This window comes from Diadema antillarum, unplaced genomic scaffold (genome assembly GCF_040938485.1).
Source record: "Diadema antillarum isolate AM-2024a unplaced genomic scaffold, OU_Dant_1.0 seq00000847_RagTag, whole genome shotgun sequence".
Lineage (NCBI taxonomy): Eukaryota > Metazoa > Echinodermata > Echinoidea > Diadematoida > Diadematidae > Diadema > Diadema antillarum.
The window spans coordinates 511,095-535,758 of record NW_027271721.1 but is presented as its reverse complement, the minus strand read 5'-3'; the positions used below and the strand labels follow the sequence as shown (position 1 = coordinate 535,758).

General features: G+C 39.3%; 1 protein-coding gene across 1 annotated transcript in view; it reads left to right on the top strand.

The window, feature by feature from the left end:
- Positions 1 to 24,664, top strand: part of LOC139740344 (macrophage mannose receptor 1-like) — a 99,655-nt gene that overhangs the window by 52,012 nt on the left and 22,979 nt on the right. The window contains exons 28-38 of the mRNA XM_071650938.1: positions 1,132 to 1,349; positions 2,202 to 2,338; positions 5,445 to 5,491; positions 6,827 to 6,994; positions 17,815 to 18,031; positions 18,690 to 18,749; positions 19,567 to 19,656; positions 20,536 to 20,801; positions 22,039 to 22,190; positions 22,769 to 22,865; positions 23,626 to 23,873. Of these exons, the coding sequence (XP_071507039.1) occupies positions 1,132 to 1,349; positions 2,202 to 2,338; positions 5,445 to 5,491; positions 6,827 to 6,994; positions 17,815 to 18,031; positions 18,690 to 18,749; positions 19,567 to 19,656; positions 20,536 to 20,801; positions 22,039 to 22,190; positions 22,769 to 22,865; positions 23,626 to 23,873 (1,700 nt within the window). The remainder of the gene's footprint in view (positions 1 to 1,131; positions 1,350 to 2,201; positions 2,339 to 5,444; positions 5,492 to 6,826; positions 6,995 to 17,814; positions 18,032 to 18,689; positions 18,750 to 19,566; positions 19,657 to 20,535; positions 20,802 to 22,038; positions 22,191 to 22,768; positions 22,866 to 23,625; positions 23,874 to 24,664) is intronic.

Below are 24,664 nucleotides of genomic sequence, written 5' to 3'. Positions count from 1 at the left end.
GAAATGTTGTGAAGTTACAGTGAAAATTGCTTGACAACTGTACAAAACTCCACCAGAAACTTTGCAACAAAAATCATGGATCAGAATCAGAGTGTGTGTGTGTGTGTGTGTGTGTGTGTGTGTGTGTGTGTGTGTGTGTTTTTTAAGTTCATGCGAAACTTCAAAAGGTGTTTTTATAATGAGAATGCACACATCAGAATAATTGCAAGATTACTTGTGACGCCTGGATCCACTTTTCCTCTGGCGTTTGACAAATATTAAACATGTATAAACAGCCGTACCATACAGCTGTAAACTCCATGTGCACTGCACTGTGCCATACTGTATCTGTGCCATTGCCAGTAGGCCTACAGTAAATGTGAACTAAATAGTATGCTGGGAATGTTGAACAAGTAAACACAGAACTCCCAGAAATCAGTGTTAATGTTTGAATTTTCTTGCTGTAGTTGTGATAACGGCTGTTTCTTTTAACCCCCGCCCACTCATAGTCTGTCCTCATGTGGGTGCTATAAATGTAATTATTCTGTCAAACTTGATTCTCATCCGAGAAACTTGCATTTCAGAGGAGGGAAGAGAGGTGTCAAGAGACGGGTCACAAGTAGTTTTAGGTCAAAACTTAAAGAGATAGATGAGAGAATTAAAACTTGTGGCTATGTTATGCATCTTGCAAATATTTTGATGTGTTGCCTTTAGAAAAACATCTTGGTCATAGTATGTGTTGAAGAAATGCAAATTACAAAAGAAGAAAGAAGAAAAATTCTTTACATGCATGATTACTTTTTAATTTTGATAAGGACTAAATAGAATTTTGACAGTGTATTCCATGTAGATTCATAAAGACTGCAAATCTGCAAGTGAGGATATATGTTGGGCAATGTTGGTCTGATTTTACATAAATGGTGTATCCTAAAAAAAAAATATTCAGAAAAGTATTGCAGACATTAAAATCACTTGATACATTTGTTTTAGAATTCTTTTGCTCGTAAGATGAAGAAAGATGTTGAAAAAAAGGTCATTGTTGCATATTGGAAAGAATGTAAGCATAGATTTGGGTCCTTTGTGACATATATTTAACAGATGGCATAATCATGTTGTAATTCTAATTTTGTGTGCCCCATTTGACTGGCCAAGATGACACCAAGGGACGCTGTGCAACCTCTTCATCTGGACTCCTGGCTGGTCTGTGGAGCAACATGGACTGCTCCTCCAACCTGAAATACATGTGCAAGCGTGTGCGCACAGGTTACACAGCGCCCCCTCCTGCTCCTGTCACCACTCAGTCTCCCACCCAGCCATCCAACACAGGATGTGCTGGGGGATGGACTGGCTATGGCAATAATTGCTTCAGGGTAAGATATATCCTGGACTTGCATCACACTTTGGTATCATTTTTATGAATAATCAAACTGATCTTTCATGAAATTCTTCCGTTGAGATATTTTCATCGCAGCTGATTGACAAATTGCCCTACATCGGCGTAAATAAGCACTGAATTGATCAATGATCAATTCAGTGCTTATTTATGTCGATTAGGGCAATTTGTCAATCAGTTGCAATCAGACTGATGTTTTTCAAATGCTTTTGATTTAGTTTTCTATGCTTTCATTCAGTCTGATTCTTATATGTAATTGAGGTTTGTGGGAGGGGTCTTCCTCCTCCCACACCCCCCCCCCCCCTCTCTCCCCTGACAACTTCCTTGTATCATTTAGTAGGCCTACACAGTGATGTTGCACACGCAGGACACTTAAAAGTCTTGGTGCTAAACAAAGTTGACAGAGCCACAGCGCAACTCATTCAAGTTTTTGCTTTGTGTGGGCTGGGTTCATACCACATTGACAAAGCCGCAGCACCTCAGGTTCAAATTTTGCATTGTGTGATGTTTTTGTTTTGTGTTGTTTATTGTTTTTTATGCTGTAGACCAGTCGCAGAGGGATTGAACAATAGACATGAATAAACACATGCAAACATACAGAAAGCACTAGAATACAGTTTTTATTACCTTAGCTTTATTATTTGCCCCATAAATTGTTATATATATTTCCTTTACATTGTGGTGTAGTGCTGTGCTAAATCATATATGTGGGTTGATATTTTATGATCTGTAGAGATAATGTTTAAGTTCATTATTTCATTCAACCTAGTATTTGATTTTGATAGTTTTGATAGAATTAATCTTAAAATGAATTCTTTTAATCCCACAGGCCTACACAGTTAATAGCGCTGCCAAGGCCAGCTGGCAGATGGCCAGAGACCGGTGTGTGAACATGGGAGGAGACTTGGCCAGCTTTCACAGTTCTGAGGAGGAGAATTACATCTATTCTAACTCGGGCTCCACCCAGTGAGTTTTACTAGACGCTACCTATAAATGACTCTAGGTACTTGCCTTGCCTCTCTCATGGGGTGATAATGTGCTAGACCGATACCATTCTCCAACCAACCTTGTCCTGCCTTAATCTTACTAATTGGGTTTGATGTCTCAGGAACAATTTTCTTGTGTACTTGTATTTCACTTTTCTCTTTTTTGAAAAGTGAGTGGAATATCAGGGGTGGATCCAGGAATTCCATAAAGGGGGCGGGGGGGGGGGGGGGGGGGGAATGCAAAGCAGTCTATATTTCTGGTGCCACTTCTGGGCTTAATCAGCTGACAAGCAAAAAAAAAAAAAGATAAAAAAGGCTTTATAAAGAGGCTTTCAACTTGTCATTATTTGATTGCAATGCTTCATAACCTGTATAAAAATGCTGAAAAGCAAAGCAATGTATCAACTATGGTTTTAACAGATTTTTCGAAAGCATTTGACCGAATTGATCATAACATTCTGATTCATAAGTTGGTATTTATGAATGTGCGCCCATTTGTTATTTCATTAGTTGTGGATTTTTTATATTGCAGACAACAGGTTGTTAAATACAATGGCAGTATCTCTGATATTAGAGAATGCAATGCAGGGGTTCCGCAGGGAACAAAACTTGGACCGGTTTTGTTTTTGATTATGATAAATGATGCTTGTAAAGATTGCCCTTTTTTATTTTATAAATATGTTGATGATTTGACTATTGTAGAGGCTAGGAATAGAAATCAACCATCTCAGATACAAAGACAAATTAATGCACTGGCAAGTTGGTCATTGTTGAATAACATGAAACTTAATCCTCAGAAATGTGTTTTTATGACAATTTCTTTTATGAAGCAATCAATTCAGCAAAGTTTGTGTATTAACGAAATTTTTTTGAAAGAAACAAGCACTGTTAAGATTTTAGGGGTGTATTTTCAGCAGAATCTCAAATGGGATGCACATGTTTCTGAAATGGTGAAAAGATGCAATAGGAGATTGTTTATGTTACGCAAATTGAAACACTTTAATTTATCAATAGTTGATCTTATTACAGTGTATACAGGATATATCAGACCAATTCTAGAATATTGTGCCCCACTTTTTCATTCGAGTCTTACAAAAAAACACACAGAGGTAATAGAAAAGATTCAAAAACGTGTATTGAAAATCATATTAGGTTGTAATTATGTTACATATGATATGGCCTTACAAGTGTGCAATTTATTATCTTTAAAAGAAAGGAGAAGGAAATTGTGTTTAGATTTTGCTCTGCAGTTAGAAAAGCACCCCAATCATTCATTGTGGTTACCGGATCAAAGAGATGTTAAAATCAATTTAAGAAATACTACAAAATATTTTCAACTGCATTGTAAAACTGATCGGTTTAAGAAAAGTGCAATACCGTATTTTATTGATATACTGAATGATTATTACTGCAATGACTCTTAGTAGAGTTTTTTATTCCCACTACTGTCTAATGTGTTGGTAAATTTATTTATATAGTTATATGTATAGGAGTTTGCAGCGTGGTGGGTAGGGAAGACAAATGATACATTTGATTAGGAAATTTTTATGTATTTTATGCATGCTAGGAAACCCCACTTTTTCCATACTGCGCTCAAAGTTAGTTGTTAGATATTTACACAATGTACAATACATGTAGGTGGGCCTGTCTTTAAACGTGCACTTAGCACAGGTACATTGTATGGGCGTGTGTTGGGTGTGGTCTTGTGGACATGACGGTGCTTGTGTGTGTGTGTGAGTAATGTATGTGTGTGTGTGTTTATGTGTGCGTGTGTTTGTAGCTGCAATATGTGTGTGTGTGTTTTCCCTGTGTGTACGTATAGTGTATATGTATGTAAATGTATGCGCGTGAATGTGAGTGTGTACATACGTTGTATTGTACATCGAGCATGTGCACTGTGTTTATGCTCATGCGCGTTTGTGAGTGTTGTACAGATATGCGATCTACACATCAATGTACAGTACTGTATGTGTGCATGTGTGTGTGTGTGTGTGTGAGAGAGAGAGAGAGAGAGACAGAGAGAGTATGCCAGTGAGAAATGCTTTAGGTATGTGTGGGTAGTGAATGTGTGTACATTACGGGGGAGGGGGATGATCACCTCACCAACAAAATAATGTTACTGCAAGTATTTGTGGAATGTATAGTGTAGGTTGTTGACGCGTCTTTCCAACCACACTGCAAACTCCTGTACTCCCTTTTGTATCTGTAGAAGAGCTTACATTTTTTTTTTCTTCTTCTTTCGACAATGAGTTGAGTAGCCCTGAGTGTTTCTTCCTTTTCTTAGGAGTGTACCGCTACTGTTTATAAAATGTCCATTCATTTTTTTTCTTTTTGTATTTATATAACAATCTGTAGCGTTAAAAATGTATTAGTTGTGTATACAGAATGTTTGAATGTAATGTATTTTTTTATGTATTATGATTATGTTATTATTTCATCTGTTTTGCTGTATAATCTCTGTATATCTGTGTAATTCGACTTTTAGTCGCCGACTCAGATTTTATTTGAATAAAGACCTTTTAATCAATCAATAAAATCAATCAATCAAGAGGAATTTTCTGGTGCCACTACAATTGGCTGACAAGGGAGGTGTCCCTCCTCCCATGGTAGGAATATTTTAGTAGGTCCTATTTATGTTGATCGTTGTGCCATTTTATGCATACTTTTATTTCAAAAAAACAAGATCAAAAAATCAAAAGGGGGGCACACACCCGCATTACCGTCCCTCTTTAAGTTTTTCTTTTTATTTCTTTTATCTTTAAAAAAAAGCCCCACAAAGTTAAAAGTGCTCCCCCCCTCCCGATCCGCCACTGTTCGAATAATTTGGGTGCATGGATCACAAATCTTCCTCGCTCAGAACTCCTCATTTATAAGCAGTGCAAAGGACTCAAGAGTTGTCAGCCAGTAATTTTGGTGCAAAAAGCATTCATGCCATTCATTTCCCAATGCTCACCAATTCATTGAACTTTGACATAACTTGTAATTATCGCCCGTCTTACTACACAAACAAACATGTAACTCATACAGACATTTCACCACGACAGTTTATCATAAATGCTTGTTATTTCTCTTGCGTGACATTTCAGAACTAGCGGTTATTGGATTGGTCTTCATGATCGAAGCACTGAAGGAGGTAAGACTTTTCTGACAAAGACATTTTGAAGACATATCTGTTGTCCACAGGTTCAGCCATGTTACTTCTAATTATACATCATCTTCCTGCAAAAGCAGTGATATTTAGCCAGTAATCACTTATGAGACATCAGCGACTCAAAAGTCGAACATTTAGTTAGGAAGGATTCAAGCAGCATCAAAATGGCCGTCAAAAGGTTTTTTCCTATTTGACGGTTGTCATCCTGTTTTCACGGAACTGAAATACATGTGCTTCAGATTCTTTAGGTGGACATATCATAAAAGCATGTGAAGCTACATTGTACTTTGCGCAACTTTTTGTATTGCATGAATGGTAATGTGGGTCATGCTCTTTTGTATCGGCAGATCTCGAATTGGCCGAGTTTACAGAATGAGAGGTTAAATCGTAGTCAAAATGCCTTTGTCTTACTGTTTTCAGATTACTTTTGTTAATCAGATGTAAGGATGAAAGATGGCCTAAATACCTACTACCTGGGTGGAATGGCTCAAATGAACTATTGCAAACATTTGCCATCCAGCATGGGGCATCCAGCATGCGTCGTGTGTAAAAGTTTTGATATTTTCATAGTTTTTTTTACCAAACTGTGTGAGAATCAATTGAGTGAGTGGATGTTAGTTTGTACAAATGGTGTCAGTGCCCCCAAGAGTCCCTATGTAGGGAGAACCCCAAATTCCTCAAATTAGCAACTTATAATGTTTCTATATGGTTATCTCCTTTTAGAAGCCAGAGGCTTAATTTTACCCCAAACTAGCTGGAATCATCATTAGAGGGAGGGTATTAACCCGTTGAGGACGAGTCCCATGTATATTCAGGCAGGTGCCTATAGAATATATGGGAAATGCATCTGTAGCAAAATCAGCCCGTCCTCAACAGGTTAATTGTTGACTGCACAAACGATGGTGTGGCACTCCCATGGTGGTGCCCCAAATATGAAAAATTGGCCAATTTTCAGAATTTTGGTACTTTCATCTTTGTTTTGAACATTGTGGCTTGATTTTGACCAAACTCAGCAGGAATCATCTACGTGTGTATTGGAAAGGGCATTATAGTTTGTACAAATGGTGATGGCGCTCCTAGATTGAGTCGGGGGGGGGGGGGGGGCTAGGGTGGGGCGCAAGCTCCCAAAATGAGGAAGGTGCCGCCAAGGGTGACTGCAACAATCCTGGAATCTCAATTTTTGTTTTTTATAGTTTGCATCCAGTAGAATGCCGTGAGGGCAAAGGGCCATGATGAGCTGAGCACTAGAACCTGTTGGCCTCTTGATGAAGTACACCCATTTGAACAATATTTTTAACCATGCCATAACTTGGACAGGTTTTGAGTGGAGCGACGGCACACCGGTGGATCACACAAACTGGAACGGAGGTGAACCCAATGACTGGGGCAGTGGAGAGGACTGTACCGAGGCCTTCTTCTCCAGTCGGGTCTGGAATGATCAGTCCTGCGACTCCCGCAGGTACTGGATCTGCAAGATTCCAAAAGGTTAGAGATGAGTTCAGTGAATGTGCTCTGAGAGCGTGGCTGGTGCCAGCCTTTCATTTTCTCACAGATGGTGACAGGAACTTGCAAGATACTCATTTGCAGTCGGATACCACAAACTGCTATTTTTGGATACAGTGGAACTATGGCAGTATCTTGTCTTATTCATTGATAGATTCTGTACATTATCTCCCTCTGCTCTGCCATGGACGTCACTTCCCGAAAGCCTCCTCCAGCTCCCTCTATCATTGCAAGAGTCTGGCAATGTGCATTGCACATTCTACAATCAGTAAATTGTAGATCAGTTTCATACGTGATTACATTTAATGTTAACACCTCCATGGATATGGGAGATACCAGGTACATCATTATGTCCAAGTGTATCTGCCGTAAAGGGAAAGAAAATTTAGCAGAAATAAAAATGGTTTAGTAGCATGTTAGTGTCATATTATTTACCATAATTCTTTAATGGTATGGAAGGAGACATTGCTCTCTGATGGTGTCAAGGGAGTTTTGCAACCTGCAGTCTCTCAATCCACATGTACATGTATACATTGTATATAGGTGAACGTGTCCTTTAACCCATTAAGGACGAGTCCCGAGTATACTCGGGCAGGTGTCTATGGAAACTGCTCGTTGTAGCAAAATCAGTCCGTCCTCAACGGGTTGATTATGGTCTCTGACAAGCTTCATGACCTTGGTTATGGCTGTAGCTGACTCATACAAATTGATAGGCATTATCTGTTCCGTTCAGTCACGACTATTCCCCAACTCATCAGGATCAGGATCTGGGTCAGTGTGCATATGCTTACAGCTGCGATCATCAGATTTTTTTGTCACTTTAATGCAAGTAGTGCACAAGAAAACATTTGATATTAACACTTAAAGGGGAATTTCAGTGCAGATGAAAATTACTCTGAAAAGGAGTAAAACATTTTTAGCACAACAATGAAAGTTTTATTAAAATCGTATGAAAAATAAGGAAGTAATGATATCTTAAATTTTCACTTACTTTTCAGGAAACAGTTCTCAAACAGTCAATATGAATATGCAAATCATGAAGTGATGATGTCATCCCCTCACAGCTTGCCATATAACTTATACATAATATTTTGAAATTTCCAGTTTTTCATTCAAATGCAATTATGCCTCAGTCTCAAATCCTGATATATCTAACTGCTCATTATTCTTAAGTTATTCAACCAGATATAACATCATGTATTATATTTTGTTAACAGAAAAATTGAATTTTCATCATTTTTGGGTAAAAGATCGATGGAAAATTGTGAGGTGACAAAATCATCAGTTCACTCATTTGCATATGCATTTCAATTATCGTAACTTCCCTATATGTACTACCTACATGTACTCTTAACATTTTACTCTTTCTTCTCAGACAAACTTATAACAGGACTGGAATTTTTTCTTTACGGGAGGCAGTCACGTAAGACACGCAAGTCTTAATTATGTTAACAGCTAATTCCCAAATTTCCAAACCTCTGACTGACATTTGGGACTCCATCATCATAGGTAAAGACAACAGCTGATTAGTGGCAGTGTGCCTAGAAATCTATTTATGAATCTATCACCTCATCAGTTTGAAGTTTCGCGAGGTGCTCTGGGGGTTGCCCGTTTCACATGATCAGGACGGGAAACCTGAATGTGTGGTTGAAACTTTCAGTCAGTTTGTAACGACCCCATGGTCCATGAACTTATAGTCCGGGAGCCAGCGGGGGTCAGTCTAGCTGAAAAGGTTACCAATTTTTATGTGTATAGCAATTTAGTACATACGCCCCTGAGTATGGAAATGCACGTCTGGCTGGTCATCGGTGGTGGGTGTGGCCAGGAGGGCCAAAAAAAGGACCCCCCAAAATTAGGCTAGCCTAGCTGGAAAAGTAACCCTTTGAAAACAACTGGAACTTGTTCGTTACACTTACAGGATAAATGAATGGCCATTGCCAGACGTTTTAAGTGGTGGGGGGTAGCCGCCAGACGCTCTTAAAGGCCCAACTCCAGCTAGGCTAGCCTAGCTGAAAAAGTAACCTCGTGAAAACCACTGGAACTTGTTCGTTACACTTACAGGATAAATGAATGACCATTGCCAGACGTTTTAAGTGGTGGGGGGTAGCCGCCAGACGCCCTTAAAGACCCAAATTTTTCCAGCTAGGCTAGCCTAGCTGAAAAAGTAACCTCATGAAACCCACTGGAGCTTGTTCGTTACACCTACAGGATAAATGAATGACCATTGCCAGACGTTTTAAGTGGTGGGGGGTAGCCGCCAGACGCCCTTAAAGGCCCAAATTTTTCCAGCTAGGCTAGCCTAGCTGAAAAAGTAACCTCATAAAACCCACTGGAACTTGTTCATTACACTTACAGGATAAATGAATGACCATTGCCAGACGTTTTAAGTGGTGGAGGGTAGCCGCCAGACGCCCTTAAAGACCCAACTTTTTCCAGCTAGGCTAGCCTAGCTGAAAAAGTAACCTAATGAAACCCACTGGAACTTGTTCGTTACACTCGGGATAAATGAATGACCATTGCCAGACGTTTTAAGTGGTGGTGGTGGGGGGGGGGGGGGGGGGGGGGTAGCCGCCAGACCAAAGACCAAACTTTTTCCAGCTAGACTAGCCTGTATATAGCTGGAAAAATAACCTCCTGAAACCCACTGGAACTTGTTCTTGTGATACACTCAAAGGATAATTGAATGATTGTTGGCAGACAATAGGCGCCAGACGCCCCAAAGACCAAACTCTTACCAGCTAGGCTAGCCTAGCTGAAAATTAGGAAAGTAACCCCATGAAACCCACTGGAACTTGTTCTTACACTTACAGAATAAATGCATGACCGTTGCCAGACGCTTTAAGTGGTGGGGCGTAGCCCCCAGACGCTCTCAAAGATCCAATTTTACCAGCTATAAGGTTCACATATTTCAGAAATGATAGCAGTGTAATTCCATAACAATACCGCTTGCTTGCGAGTTCACCTGTCTATAATCTATGCATGCCTTATTCTTTTGTTCTGCTTCCTTGAGCCCCAACTCATGCATTCTTATGGTGACTCTCCCATGCCATCATCCTTGTTCATTGCAATTTGTTCTATTTTTTTGAAAATATTCTTATTCTTCATCCCAATTATCACAGATTCTAAAACTCTGTCCTCAGTATAACTAATTCATAGTTGTACAAATGTAAAAATCTGAGTATCACCCTGAGGTCTCCTTTAATGGGGGAGTTTCTTGAGCGCACAGGGAAACGTGCTTTGAAATATCAATAGGGCAAGTGTTGAGACAAAATACTGTAGAAATATGAGAATATACAGTGCTGTGGTTTTGGTAGAAGAAATAGGGTATCTGTATTTGTCCTCAGTGATAACCAAAAAACTTATTTGGAAAGAATAATAGACATCAAAAAAGAATTGCCCAATCAAACATGTCGGGATAATTCTCAAACATCAGTGTTCTCATATTATTTGCAGTGTAAAACAAAAATAACACTTTTGGAAAAGTTGAAAATCACAACTTTTGATGAAATTGTGTCCTACAGTATCTCTTCTTATATGAAGGCTTTTTTTTAATAATTAAGTTTCTTTCCTCTGTGACCATGATAAAACAAACCCCTGATGATTAAAACAAAAGACAATCAAAACTTGGCAAATTAACTCTTTGGACATTAGCAAAAGGGAATACATTAACAGTTTTTGCAAACACTTTATACAATTGTCTAATACTCTATCAAGCTCATAAAAAATACAATCAGTAAGACTCATCCTCGGTGTACATAGCTTAAAATGCCAACTTTGTAAAAATATGCCCCAGCTCTTAAATTTACTTTAAAAAGGGGAAGTAAAGCTCAACACCTTTGGCCTATGACCTTTTAGGTACCGTATCACCTTACACGGTTGAGGAGATGGGTAACGAAAAATTACTAACGAAATAAAACTTATAGGAACATGCTTCACATGACCTCACCGTTTTCTTCTCTTAAGAAAGAAACGAAATATGAAAATTGTTCAAGAGTGTTTTTGAACATAGTACATTACAAAAGCAGACAAATTCTGAGTTTTTAAGAAACATAACTCACAACAACAAGGAATTCCTGTCGTGTCTAGTATTGCACGTTTTTGGTTTGGAGGGTTTTTGATGCTAATATTTCAAGACAAGTTTATGCTCCTGCACTTCAATGAACTTAAATGTAAAGTAATGATCAACCTCTCTTGCCAATAAACTCAACATTTGCTGTTCTTCAGTAAAGCATATGACAGAAACATCTGAGAAACATGTCTAAAATTCATATGAATAAGCTCACAGCAACAACAAAAATATTATGTTATCTATAAACTAATACTGCCTGTACTTAGTTTCGAGGGATTAAGATGCAAAATGTTATGACAAAAGCCCCTACGTGGCTACCAGCAATTAAACATCCTTCAACTCCTTTAGCAAATGAGCTCATGTGTATTATCTTCTTGTTGAGAAGACGAAGATGAGTAATGATAAAATAACCAAACTATCAACTGTCCTTAACATGTTTTACGTGAAATCATTATTGCCTTCTCGTAACGAAATTGAAAAAAAAAACCAGAACATCTGAAATTGTTCAAAATCGCTTCTTGATAACGATGAAAGCAAAGGAAACTTAGTGTTTGTAACCACTATGACACGTGTCTACAGATCTGTCATGCTCATAAGAAACGTAACTCACAGGAATATAATTTTATACAGTAAGTACTTGGTTTGGAGGACATTTAGATGCCAACTTTTCAAGAATAATACTCCAGCACTGACATTAACTGATAAAAAAAAGGAATGCTCAGCTTCTTTATCCAATTAGCTCATAGGTAAAGTTGTAGTTGAAAAAAAAAAACCGAGTACACATAAAAATATAGACTTCCCGTAACATGTATCACAGGTCATGATCTCCACATTTGCTCCTCTTAACTTATTAGATATATATTCAAATTTGTTTTAAATTACCTTTAAACAATATGAAGAAAAAAATTCTGTGTCTGCAAAGGCTTGACACGTGTCTAATACTGGGTCACGCTCACATTTAACGTAGCTCACAGGAACAAGGAATTCACGTGTGTATAAAATAATACTGCAGAGAGGGTGCAAAGTTGAACCCTTTATTGAGGGTGAGAAAATGTTCCCTTGGGTACATCTTTCCACCCACACTAAGTGGTGCTAGATTGCACCTCTTCTTGAGGGTGCATTTTTCTACCCACACTAAGTGGTGCTAAGTTGCACGTTTCTTGAGGGTGCGATCTTGCACCCTTTACCTTTCGGCGTACCTTTGCACCCCGTGTAGCCTTTACATCTTGGTGCAACTTTACGTCCTTTCGTGAGGGTGCAAAGAAACACCCAAAGTTCCAAGAATGTGCCTTGTTTTGAGGGTGCAATCTTGGAACTTTGGGTGCTGCTTTGTACCCGCAAGAAATGGTGAAAGTTACACCCTCGGGAGCAGCTTTGCCCCCTTGAAAAAGGCGCAACCTCGTACCTTTAGGTGCAACTTTATGCCCGAAGGATGCAAGAATGTACCCTCTTTTGAGGGTGCAATCTTGTGCCTTATTGGTATGATGTTGCACCTATGTGGTGCCTATTTGCTCCATGACTGCTGCATAATTGCTCCTTTAAAGGAGCAAGTCAGTGTCACTGCCTGCTCCTTTATAGGGGCAATATTGCCCATCATCTCAGGGTGCAACTTAGCATCACAAAATCGGGTACGATTTAGTTCCTTAACTACTCTAAACCTTGAATAGTGCGAACTGATGTAAGCCTATTTGCTCAGTATATAACTTATGTTGTTGTTGCACTCTGCAAAGTAAATAGGATTAGTGTAACTTGGATCTTGTGAATCATGAAATGTGTGTGCGTGTGGAATTTGTGAGTTGTGAAAATGTTAATGTAAAAGTTAACTTAGTTGTGTTTGAATAATATACTGAAACCAAAAATGTACCCAATTACCTTTTCAATAAGGTGAGCACTATATCTATCAAACAGTTAACCTTCTCGGCAAGAGTATACATCTGCATGAAGAGAGATGTGAAAATATGATATGCAGTTGTCTGGATACGTTTTATTCAAAACGTTCTTGAATGCGTACTTATTCACGTAATCTATAAGAATAACATATGCTTCTTACCAGTACTCAAAGCCTCTAAAACAAGAGCATGCTTCTTACACTTCTAAAATATACACCATATCTTAAAAACAAAATGTAAGAGGATTTAAGAAGCTGTTTGTATGCATTCAAACGAATCCATATTTCTATCTAAAATCTAAAACGTGTCTTGTAAAAGGGGAATTCGTTTTATAATGACGATGCCAATTGTCTTAAAGTCCTTATCACGACATGTCTTGGAGTTCACGCTTATTGAAAACATGAGATTCTTGGCACGTAGATTACAACTAGGGTTTAAAGAGTTCACTGAGATACGCATACCGTATACGGGCATTTCGATGAAAACATTTAAATACAAGGTACTGTAAATAATATGAAAATCAAATTCGATACCAGCCCGTATCGGCAACCAATAGAGAATATGGAGAACTGCAGTTATATTGTGTTCAGATATTGTTTTGGGTGATACACGCATGCCGACTGATCTGGGATTAATTCGAGTCCCTCGAGCTGAGATTCCGGAACTGCAATGAGCAAACCATCATTATGCATAACAAAGTGACTGAGAATAATGCATGCACCAGTTTCTGTTTCGTTGTTCTATACACAGAAAGTTGTTTCTTTTTCCAATCCTGTGCAGGCACACAGAGATTTACAGAATTCAATCATCTTTGGCTATAACGCCATGGTCGCGTGCAAAGTGAATGCAGCTTATCTAACTTAACCTGTAGTTACTGAATAGGGGACTATATGTATATTCAATTTATACATTATTAATCGGATGATAGAACCTGTCAAATAGTAAATTGCGGATATCATATACCATTGTCAAATTCACTTTCTGTTCTATACATAATATCAATGGAATGTTATGAACCACTTCAGCATTACCAAATCATTATCATAATTATTTCCCTGAAACGGCTGCATTTATGAGCGGGAAGAGTTTGGCATCATACATAGCAAGAGTCGTGACTACAAAACTAAATACATGTATTATACAAGGTGTTAGGACACTTTGAATCACCCCCCCCCCCAAAAAAAAAAAAAACAACAACAACAACAACAACAACAACAACAACGTGAAATGTTGTACAATGTATGCCCTACTTCCATTAACCAATGATCTTTGACCTTTGAATACATGGCCCGCATTTTTTCAACGAATAGGCATTTGGATGCAACGTAGGTATTATATAAAAGAAAAAAATGTTTAAATAGGAAAATACATTTAACCACTTCAGAAATGATTACGGAACAAATAGCAAAATATTGACACGTTCACTTCTTCCGTAATGACATGACAGAAAACTTTCCTCGCCGAATCGTTCTGCCGTAATTCAGGAGCAAGTCATGGATATATACTAATAGTTCGATTAAAAGAGTCATTGCAAAAGTATCTAATGAAAAGTATGCTTCAGAACTACATCATTGTCATTTATTCTATAACACTACTAATATAGAGCTATTGGTCCGCCATATTGCCTAACAGGTCGTTGTCCTCCTACCACGTTTGTTTAGCAAAATAAGGCACAGAATTTAATTTTGCACTTGTTGCCAAAGACTCTGATCTTCTTTACCGCTATTCTCAGACATGTATATGCTGGTGCTGTATGAATTAGAAACGGAAGCTTACAAATATTCATCATCTAACAAGGCAAAAGCGAAGTGATGTCTCGTCCACGTATCGACTTTGTGATTACAGAGATTTTCAAATGGTATAGTTCATTGACTTTTTGACTGTTGGCGTACAGTCGGACTTCACCAATGTAAACACTTGACAGCAATCATTAGATGATCTGAGGAGTGAATTTGGTGGTCATATAGCTCAAAAGTGTGGAAAGTTATTGAAAGAATACCAGAATACTATGTCGACAGTGTTTATCAGGTGAGATACAAACATAGAACAAGTTCCAGTGGGTTTCAGGAGGTTACTATTCCAGCCAGGGCTATAGTGTAGCTGGTAAAATTGGGTCTTTGACGGCATCTGGCGGCTACCCCCCCCCCCCCCACTTCTTAAAACGTCTGGCAACGGCCATGCATATATCCTGTGAGTGTAAATAACAAGTTCCAGTGGGTTTCATTAGCAGGGGCGGATCCAGGAATTCCGTAAAGAGGGGGCGCGTTTACAAAATTAAATGGGGGGCGCACGCACCCCTCCCGCATTTTTTTCTTTTTATTTCTTTTGTTTCAACAAAAAATAAAGGGGGGGGCGTGCGCCGGTTGCGGTCCTCCCTGGATCCGCCCCTGATTAGGTTATATTTTCAGCTAGGCTAGCCTAGCTGGAAAAAGTTTGGTCTTTAAGGGCGTCTGGCGGCTACCCCCCCCCCCCCACCACCACTTAAAACGTCTGGGAATGGTCATTCATTTGTCCTGTAAGTGTAACGAACAAGTTCCAGTGGGTTTCATTAGGTTACTTTTTCAGCTAGGCTAGCCTAGCTGGAAAACGTTGGGTCTTTGAGGGCGTCTGGCGGGTACCCCCCACCACTTAAAACGTCTGGCAATGGTCATTCATTTATCCTGTAAGTGTAACGAACAAGTTCCAGTGGGTTTCATGAGGTTACTTTTTCAGCTAGGCTAGCCTAGCTGGAAAAATTTGGGCCTTTAAGGGCGTCTGGCGGCTATCCCCCACCACTTAAAACGTCTGGCAATGGTCATTCATTCATCCTGTAAGTGTAACGAACAAGTTCCAGTGGGTTTCATGAGGTTACTTTTTCAGCTAGGCTAGCCTAGCTGGAAAAATTTGGGTCTTTAAGGGCGTCTGGCGGCTACCCCCCACCACTTAAAACGTCTGGCAATGGTCATTCATTTATCCTGTAAGTGTAACGAACAGGTTCCAGTGGGTTTCATGAGGTTACTTTTTCAGCTAGGCTAGCCTAGCTGGAGTTGGGCCTTTAAGAGCGTCTGGCGGCTACCCCCCACCGCTTAAAACGTCTGGCAATGGTCATTCATTTATCCTGTAAGTGTAACGAACAAGTTCCAGTTGTTTTCATGGGGTTACTTTTCCAGCTAGGCTAGCCTAATTTTGAGGGGTCCTTTTTTTGGCCCTCCTGGCCACACCCACCACCGATGACCAGCCAGACGTGCATTTCCATACTTGGGAGCATATGTACTAAATTGCTGTATACATAAAAATTGGTAACCTTTTCAGCTAGGCTGACCCCCGCTGGCTCCCGGACTATTACTAGTCCTGTAGCGTGTAAATGAAGACAAGCTGGGTGAAAATACATGTGAAACTAATGGTGTACATAAAGCTTTTAAAGAAAAATATATTGACTGTTGTGTATTCAAGAGGGTATTAAAGCAGTGTCTCATGCATTTTGATTTTGTTTCAGGTCAAACTCCAGTCACAACTCCAGAGCCTACATCACCAACACCATGTGAGTACATGCTCATGACTTGACCACAATTCTTTCTTTATTTGCGACTGTTCTTGCCTGCTGTACTGATATGGTCATGACTGAAGTGCTTTTGATAATGCAGCAGGCACTCTGGCAACCCCAGTCATCTTTTACAGACCTGCATGGTGGCATGGGGAGATGTGGGTGGTGAGATTGAATGAATCTTCATTTGCTGTCCACCAGGGTGCATTTTAGAAAATGGGAATGGTACCCATCAGCAAATATTTGCAAAGAAGCATATTATGCTTTACATGGGTAAAGCTGCATTTACACCATGTTCCTGGCAACCACGGCAGCCCCATTTCAGGCCAACGTGGACATAACGGGATGGACTTGAAACAATGTGGTGAGACGGGATTGGCAAACGCGACAGGCCATGATTGCCATGGATGCTGTGACAGATTTCTATACCGTCAAAAACTCTGCCACAGCAGTCCCGGTGCTAATGAGGAATTTTGTGTGCAGTGATAAAACAAGGTGAACGCAACAAAATGGGGCAGCAGGTAATAGGCCGTAACAAAACTTGGAGGCTGTCCGTAGCGGGACACGACTGAAGATATTGATAGTCGAGCCTGACCAGACGCCGTGAGAATAGTGTCTGATAGCTATAATGTTTACCAGGGCGAGGACTGGAACAGACAAGACTAGAATGCGAAGGGGGAAAACAGGAGAATGTCTCATCTACCCACGGCGCACTACGTTTCGAGCAAATAGGGCTGCCTTGGCTACCGGGAACATGGTGTTAACGCAGCTGAATGGTTGACTCCAACTGAGACCCTTTGGCTGTGTGTGTGCTTACAGAGAGATCAGTGACAGAGCTGCACGCAATTTGTTACGGAAATTCCAATTTTGGGAAGAGATGCTGTTAGACATACCATCTCTTTAAACCTTTTCAATGAATCAGTAGAAATTGTTTATTGGGTTCTATTTATAGTTGAAAGAGGACAGGTTGCAAAAATGTGAATTTTGAAGGAAAAGTACAAATTTTGGAGATACCAAGTAGGCCTACTCATTTGTGCTTCCAAAGTTTGGCAGCTCTGCATGATGATGTTCTATATGTCTCTAGGTTTTCTCTTAATCTTAGATGTCATTGAATGATATATGCAATTGGTGAAAAAAGGTCATATTTTATATTTGTGTGTATATTGTTATTTGTTTTAGCAAATGATATATTTATATTCTCACCGTACTCTCAGTGTTTTGTGTCATTGAATGATATGTGCAATCATTAAAAAAACAACAACAACAATTTTCGATCAAGCAAGTAATATATTTTGATTCTTATCTCCCCCACCCATCATAGGGCCTTCCTGTGACAATGACCCAGACTGGCTCAAGTATGAAACTGACATGGGTACCTACTGCTACTTCTTCAGTGCTGGGGCCACTCCAGCTGGACGCAACAAGAACTGGTTTGATGCCAATGAATACTGTATGGAGGCTGGAGGCTACCTCGTTTCAATCCACAGTCAAGACGAAATAGACTTTCTCAAGACACATGTAAGTCTTTTTCAAGTCTTGTTAATCAGCAAACTTGTCAATTGGAGTGAAGAAATGGCAGATGAAATGAAGGCATTCATGAAGACACAATAAATCTTGGCAATGTGTCATCCTATGCACTTCTTTTCTGAGTCTATGATACTGAATCAAAATATGCAGAATTTCCACCAGCCTGCGGAGAGAGAGAATTTTGCACAGCATATTCCTGACCGAGAGACTTCCTGAAGTATTGTTAATCATTATAATCAGACATTCAGAATGTGTCTGTGTTGATATGGTTTCTGTAATGCCAATCAAGCTCTGTTCTATGGTGTGGTGGTTAACCCATTGAGAATGAGTCCCGAGTATACTCGGGCAGGTGTCTATGGGAAATGCGTGTTGTAGCAAAATCAATCCGTCCTCAATGGGTTAATGTGGCATGAAAGAGAGGACCAGCCATGAGGACAAGATTAGAATTGTGGAGCATTCAATCAGCCATATTTTTATTGTCAATTCGTATATTCAATTTTTTTTTCGTCATGGCTAATTTCTTGCCATATTGTCTCATCTACAATGACTCATAATCTGAGGGGGGGGGGGGGATGGGAATCCTTACTATTTTGTCAAACCTGTCAAGAAGTTGTATAGACTCTGATCCTATCTCTCATCTTCTTCAATCTGTTATATACAGCTGGCGAGATATGGTTACACTCGACCATATATTGGTATGAGAGAGTATACAGTGGAGGGCACGTACACGTGAGTATTGAATCCAAAGCAAAATGGCCAAATCAACTGGTTTCTGTCATTTACGTTTTATTGATTCTGCTCATCACTCATGGAACTCAGTCCAGCTTTTGAGCTCTCCTTCAAAGCCAGTGAAAGTTCTCCATTTTCAGTATTTTGTTACAGCAGGGCTCGACACTAACGGTGGCCCGGTGGCCCGGTGGCCCGGTGGCCCGGGGCCACCAAAAATGAAAGTTGGGCCACCAAATTTCAAAAAAGGGCATATGTGGTGGCCCGCCTCGGGCCACCAAAATTTTTTGAAAAGTATGTCAATAAATTTGTAACTTTTTGCGCCGGAAATTAGCAGTTAAATTTGTTCAAAGGATGGATGAAAAGGACTGAATGAATGCCTGAGAGTGAGTGTTGCAAGTTTGTTGAAGTTTATTTATGAGTAGATATGTCCAACTTCTAATTCTTACTATCATAAATCTTAAATATTTGACTCTTTTAAAAAAAAAAGGACTTTTAATTTTTTTTTTTTTTTTTGACACCAAATTTTTCTCTCGAGCCACCAAAGATTTGAAATTTAGGATTTTGGTGGCCCCATCGGGCCACCAAACAAAAAAGTTAGTATCGAGCCATGGTTACAGTCTCCCTTTAGTTCAGAGTTTCACAAGTCATTGCTTCAACTGTAACATGTAAAAGTTTTAAAATGCTTAGAGGTTGAAGAAAAATGTCTATTACATTCTCCCATCTTTGTGTCATATATGAGTAGACAGCTAAGAATGACATAAGAGAGATTATTGTTGATTTTTTCATGAAGTTTGTTCTTTTGTGTTTGTAACTGCAGATGGTCCGACAAGTCACCGGTTGATTTCACGCTCTGGAATACCAATGAGCCTAATGATGCTAATGGGGAGGAGCAGTGTGTACAACTCTATTCCATAAGCAAGTCTCAGTTTATGTCTTACTAAATAATACAGAAATTCTCCATATTAGTAATGGCAATAAATATGACCAGCTGTGCCTTACAGTAACAGAGAGAAAGTTAGTTGTTTGAAGATGGATGGATGTTGGCTTTGATAAGGAAAGAAAAAATGGAAATATTAACCCCACCTTGCCTGGCAATTGCCTTCTACAGTTGTATAATTTATGTGTATCAACCACATTCCCCAGATTTTCTGTAGTGTGTAATTTGTGTAGGAATGCATTAAAACAAATATGACTATATCTGGGACAAGACTATATATATGTTCTTCAGCTGTCAAAGTTGTTTTGTATTGTGGCAAAGAAAGATTTAACAACAAAACTCACTATTAATTAAAGCGTCCAAAGTGGATACCAGGGTATATTACCAATTGATGTTTGATACTGGGAAATTATAATTCATTACTGTGATTTATAGATACAACATGTATTCTGTCATTTTTATTTTTTTTTTTTGTTGTGAGACCAAGACAGCAAAACTTTTCAGAATGACATGTGCAAGCACTTACAGGCTTTTCCCCTAGTGTTGTAATGATTATAATGATATACAATGTATGTTTTTTGCTGTTGTTTGTTATTGTTTTTTTTTTTAATTGAACTGAGGCTGCTGGAAAAATTCAGAACCTTGCAAAGAATTGAAAATGATACAAAATGAATTAGTGAAGTACTCAAGAAAATCTGTATGCTTTGCGTAGTGTGCACATGGTTCCAAAGTAGTGGCATTAACAGTTATGAAGAGATATGCATGTATGGTGGTTGAATGTGTAGCTAATATTAATATGCCCTATGGTTTGTGATTGCACCACTCATGTGACGTGATGGATGCCCAAATCTTTCCAGGTGGACGTTGGAATGATTTGAACTGTGGCACAGAAAGTAACTTCATCTGCCGCAAGGCCAGTGGTGCCACAGGGCGTGTCACCCACCCCCCTACCAGCCCACCTGTTGGGAACTGTCTTGCAGGGTACTGGAGGTTTGACAACAAGTGCTACATCATATATGGGGAGGATGGTATAAAGAGCTGGTATGATGCCCGCACCACCTGTAGGTCTGTCGAAGGAAGGGACTTGGCAACAATACATAGCAGGGAGCTGCAGGGTGAGTCCACAAAAGGGGGAAGGGTTGGGGAGGGGAGGGGAGGGGGGTTGTTTGACAACTCTTGAGAGTGTGGATAATAAAGATGATGATGATGATGGTGATGATGGTGGTGATGGTGATGATGATGATGATGATGATGATGATGGTGATGGTGATGATGATGATGATGATGATGATGGTGATGATGGTGGTGATGGTGGTGATGGTGATGATGATGATGATTATGATGATGATGATGATGGTGATGATGGTGATGATGGTGGTGATGGTGATGATGATGATGATTATGATGATGATGATGATGATGATGATGGTGATGATGGTGGTGATGGTGGTGATGGTGATGATGATGATGATTATGATGATGATGATGATGGTGATGGTGATGATGATGATGATGATGATGATGATGACCAGCATAATTGTAATGGAGAGTAACAAATTGTCATTTTTGTGAGAATGACGATGATGATGAGGATAAAGATTGTGAGGGGTACAGCACCATCCATAGCTACTGTATGATATTCCATGAGAGAGCCCTCTCATTGTGTAGATATATGTACTGGCCAAGACTTGTTGTAGTCAAGATTGTAGGGACCATGTAATCAGGTGTCAATCAATGATTCTGACTGGATTTGGAGTTGCCTACATGAAATGACCAATTCATGTTTGTGTGAGGAGCAAATTCTTCAAAGCAAGAAAATGATTTCAACTGATTAACAAATTGCCCTACATGGACGTATGTGCTGAATTGATCAGTGTTTTAGTAGTGCCCATGACAAAAGAAAACATGGGCATACTTGGTGGTCTACAGGATAAGATGCCAGTCCGGAGATCAGGAGGTCGTAGATTCAAATCCTGCCCGAGCATGTATGACCATGATTTCTTTTGTTATGGCTACTACTAAAAGACAGATCAATTCAGTGCTTATTTACCTCGATGTAGGGCAATTTGTTTATCGGTTGCAATAAAAAACAACTTGACGGAAGAATTTCATGAATTTGAATAAGAAAATGATTGTGTTAAAGGGGGGCATGATGGAGATGACGTTAAAGATCATGATCATGACAGAGGAAACATAATGTCATTGTACCATTCTTTTCATTAAAAAAGAAAGTTCTCAATGTACACAAACTCTGCGTATGTACAGTTGTAGTTAATGCTGCACCTTCCTCATTTTTACGTGGAGTGAGACACATTTTGTGATCATTCTTTCCTCTGCTTGTTTTCCATTTAGTCTTCTTGTCATCAAAGATGGCTGACATTACTTTTAATGTCTACATCGGTCTTAGCGACACCCAGAGCAGAGGGCGCTATTTGTGGACAGATGGATCGGGTGTAGATTTCACCAACTGGGACAGAGGCGAACCAAATAACTACGGGCGTGGTGTAAGTCCTTCCCATGATGGTACAACCTAAAGCTAAATCTGCAAATTTGATGAACTTTTGAGGATCCTGTGAAGATATTTCTGTTTTTATTTTGCTTTCTAGTTTATTATCATCAATGCAATCATTAGACAAATGCGTACCGTATTGTTGGAGCATTGCTGTAATGATACGTATGTGACGTAGTAAACAATGCAGCCAGTATGGATGTTGAAATGAGATCATTACAATTTGATGCTAGTTGTGCTTAGCACTAATAAATGGTAATGGCTGTCATGTCTTTTTAAGAGATTTAAGTTTTGCCACTTCTGCACTGATGATAAGAATGTGTGTTATTGTGTTTGCTGATGATAGTGATAATGGTGATTATGAAGATAATGCTGATGGTGACAACAATGAAGATAATGAAAATAATGATAATGATAATGATGATGATAATGATAATGATAATGATGATGATAATGATAATGATGATGATAATGATAATGATAATGATAATGATAATGATGGCAATGATGATAGTGACGTACTAAATTACCATAGTGATGATGAGGTTGACAAGGTTATTTCCATTTCCACAGGACTGTGCTGAGATGATGTTCCGCGAAGACAAAGTTGGCTTATGGAATGACAATGATTGCACTGTTGCCAATGGCTACATTTGTCAAATGGACCTCCGTGAGTCGATTTGTCCATTTGTATGTTTTCTCAGTTACTTCCCCTTTTCTCCCCAAACACATGAAATAACTGGACTCTTGTATGAGCCACCAGCACTGTTTCTCAGTCAGTAAGAAAAACATTTCAAGGCAATGTCCTTTCTTCCTGTCTGTATGTGCATATGTTCAGCATAGTACTGTATATGCCGAATATTTCATGAGGTTTCTGTTTTCATGAATTTGATGAGTCAGGTGCTATTCGCAAATTCAAAGACAAGCAAAAATATTGACTCTGATCCTGACATGAATGTGATGTGCACTTGTACATTTCTCCGTTCATTGCTATACTGCACAATGGTGAATTTAACCACTCGCGAAATTGTCATGAAGTCCCGATTTGCAAAAATTTTGACTCGCTAAATGTATGGCATATGTCCCTTGTATATTACTAAATATGTGCAAGCAGTTCTCTGTGTGGCTTGTGCTTTGTCAATCAGCTTGCATGATTTTTGAAGGCCCTTTAGATTGAGTAGATTCTCAGTAATAGATGACATTGACAATCACATTTTGTAAATGCAAGCCAGATACAATACTAGACTGTCGTGTTGACAACTTCTCATTTGATTCCTTTGTTTGTCTGTGAAAAAAAAACAACAACTGATAATTCAAACTTCACAATTAAATCTAATAGCACAAGATGTGTATGACCATGAAGGTAAACATTGATTTCAGTAAAATGAGTGGGTGAATTATTTGTGTTATTCCCCATTTGCTCCCATCAGATCCGGATGCCGCTGAACTACCAGCTGATTCTGGTGACTGCCGGGAAGGTTTCATTCAATACGGCACGTCATGTTTTCAGGTGATCAACAGAACGTACATCTACGAGGAGGCTCAGGCGAGTTGCCAGACCCTCGGAGACGACGTGAACCTTGCCAGCATCACAAGCAGCTACGAGGAGGCTTTTGCCGAGGCCCAGGGCTATCTCAGCGGGGGCCAAAACCTCTGGATTGGACTCACCCATGACATGGTAAACAAATCCTTATAAAGACAGTATGCCTTTTCCTGTCTCAAGCAGTCATGAAGTTATGCCAAAAACTTTAATGCCCTCCCTTTTTTTCTGCCTGTCTGTGATTACTGTATATGCTCTAAAACATGATTTTGTGAAGAAAGTCATGCAATGCTAATTAAGTTTTCTCATCTTATTCAAAGAGTTATTATTATTTTCACTTTCATTGGCTAAAATCAATTAACTTCAGCATAATTATGCTCGAAATGGGTTCTATGATAAATTTTGCAGAAAAAAATAACAAAAACAAAAAGTAAAAAAAAAACGGAATACAAGAGAGATTCATAAAACAGTAAAATACCTAAGAAAATAATTTTGGTACCAGATCTTTGTTTTTCAAGTATATTGTTACAAATGCTACAAAGAATGCAGTCATGCGTATCTGTCATCTCACATTTTCAGGATGTACAACAGACTTGTGGCAGAATAATTCAATACTGTATGAGCTGAAATTTTCGCGTACAGATATTTTCGCGAATTGTTACTTGGGGGACATTTTCGCGTGTTGTTAATTTCACGGTTGCAAGGGTCTAATTGAACTTAGTTATTCACGCGTTGTTATTTTCGTGTGTTGTTATTTTCGCGGTTCAAAGGCGATTCGCAAAATTAAACCACCACGAAAATTTCAGCTCGTACAGTATGGTGGAGGCATACCAGTGGCCATAGCAATATTTCTAGTTTTCAGTTGTTGTCACTGTTGATTTTATTTTTATGCCTCCGCCACGAAGTGGTGCCGGAGGCATTATGTTTTC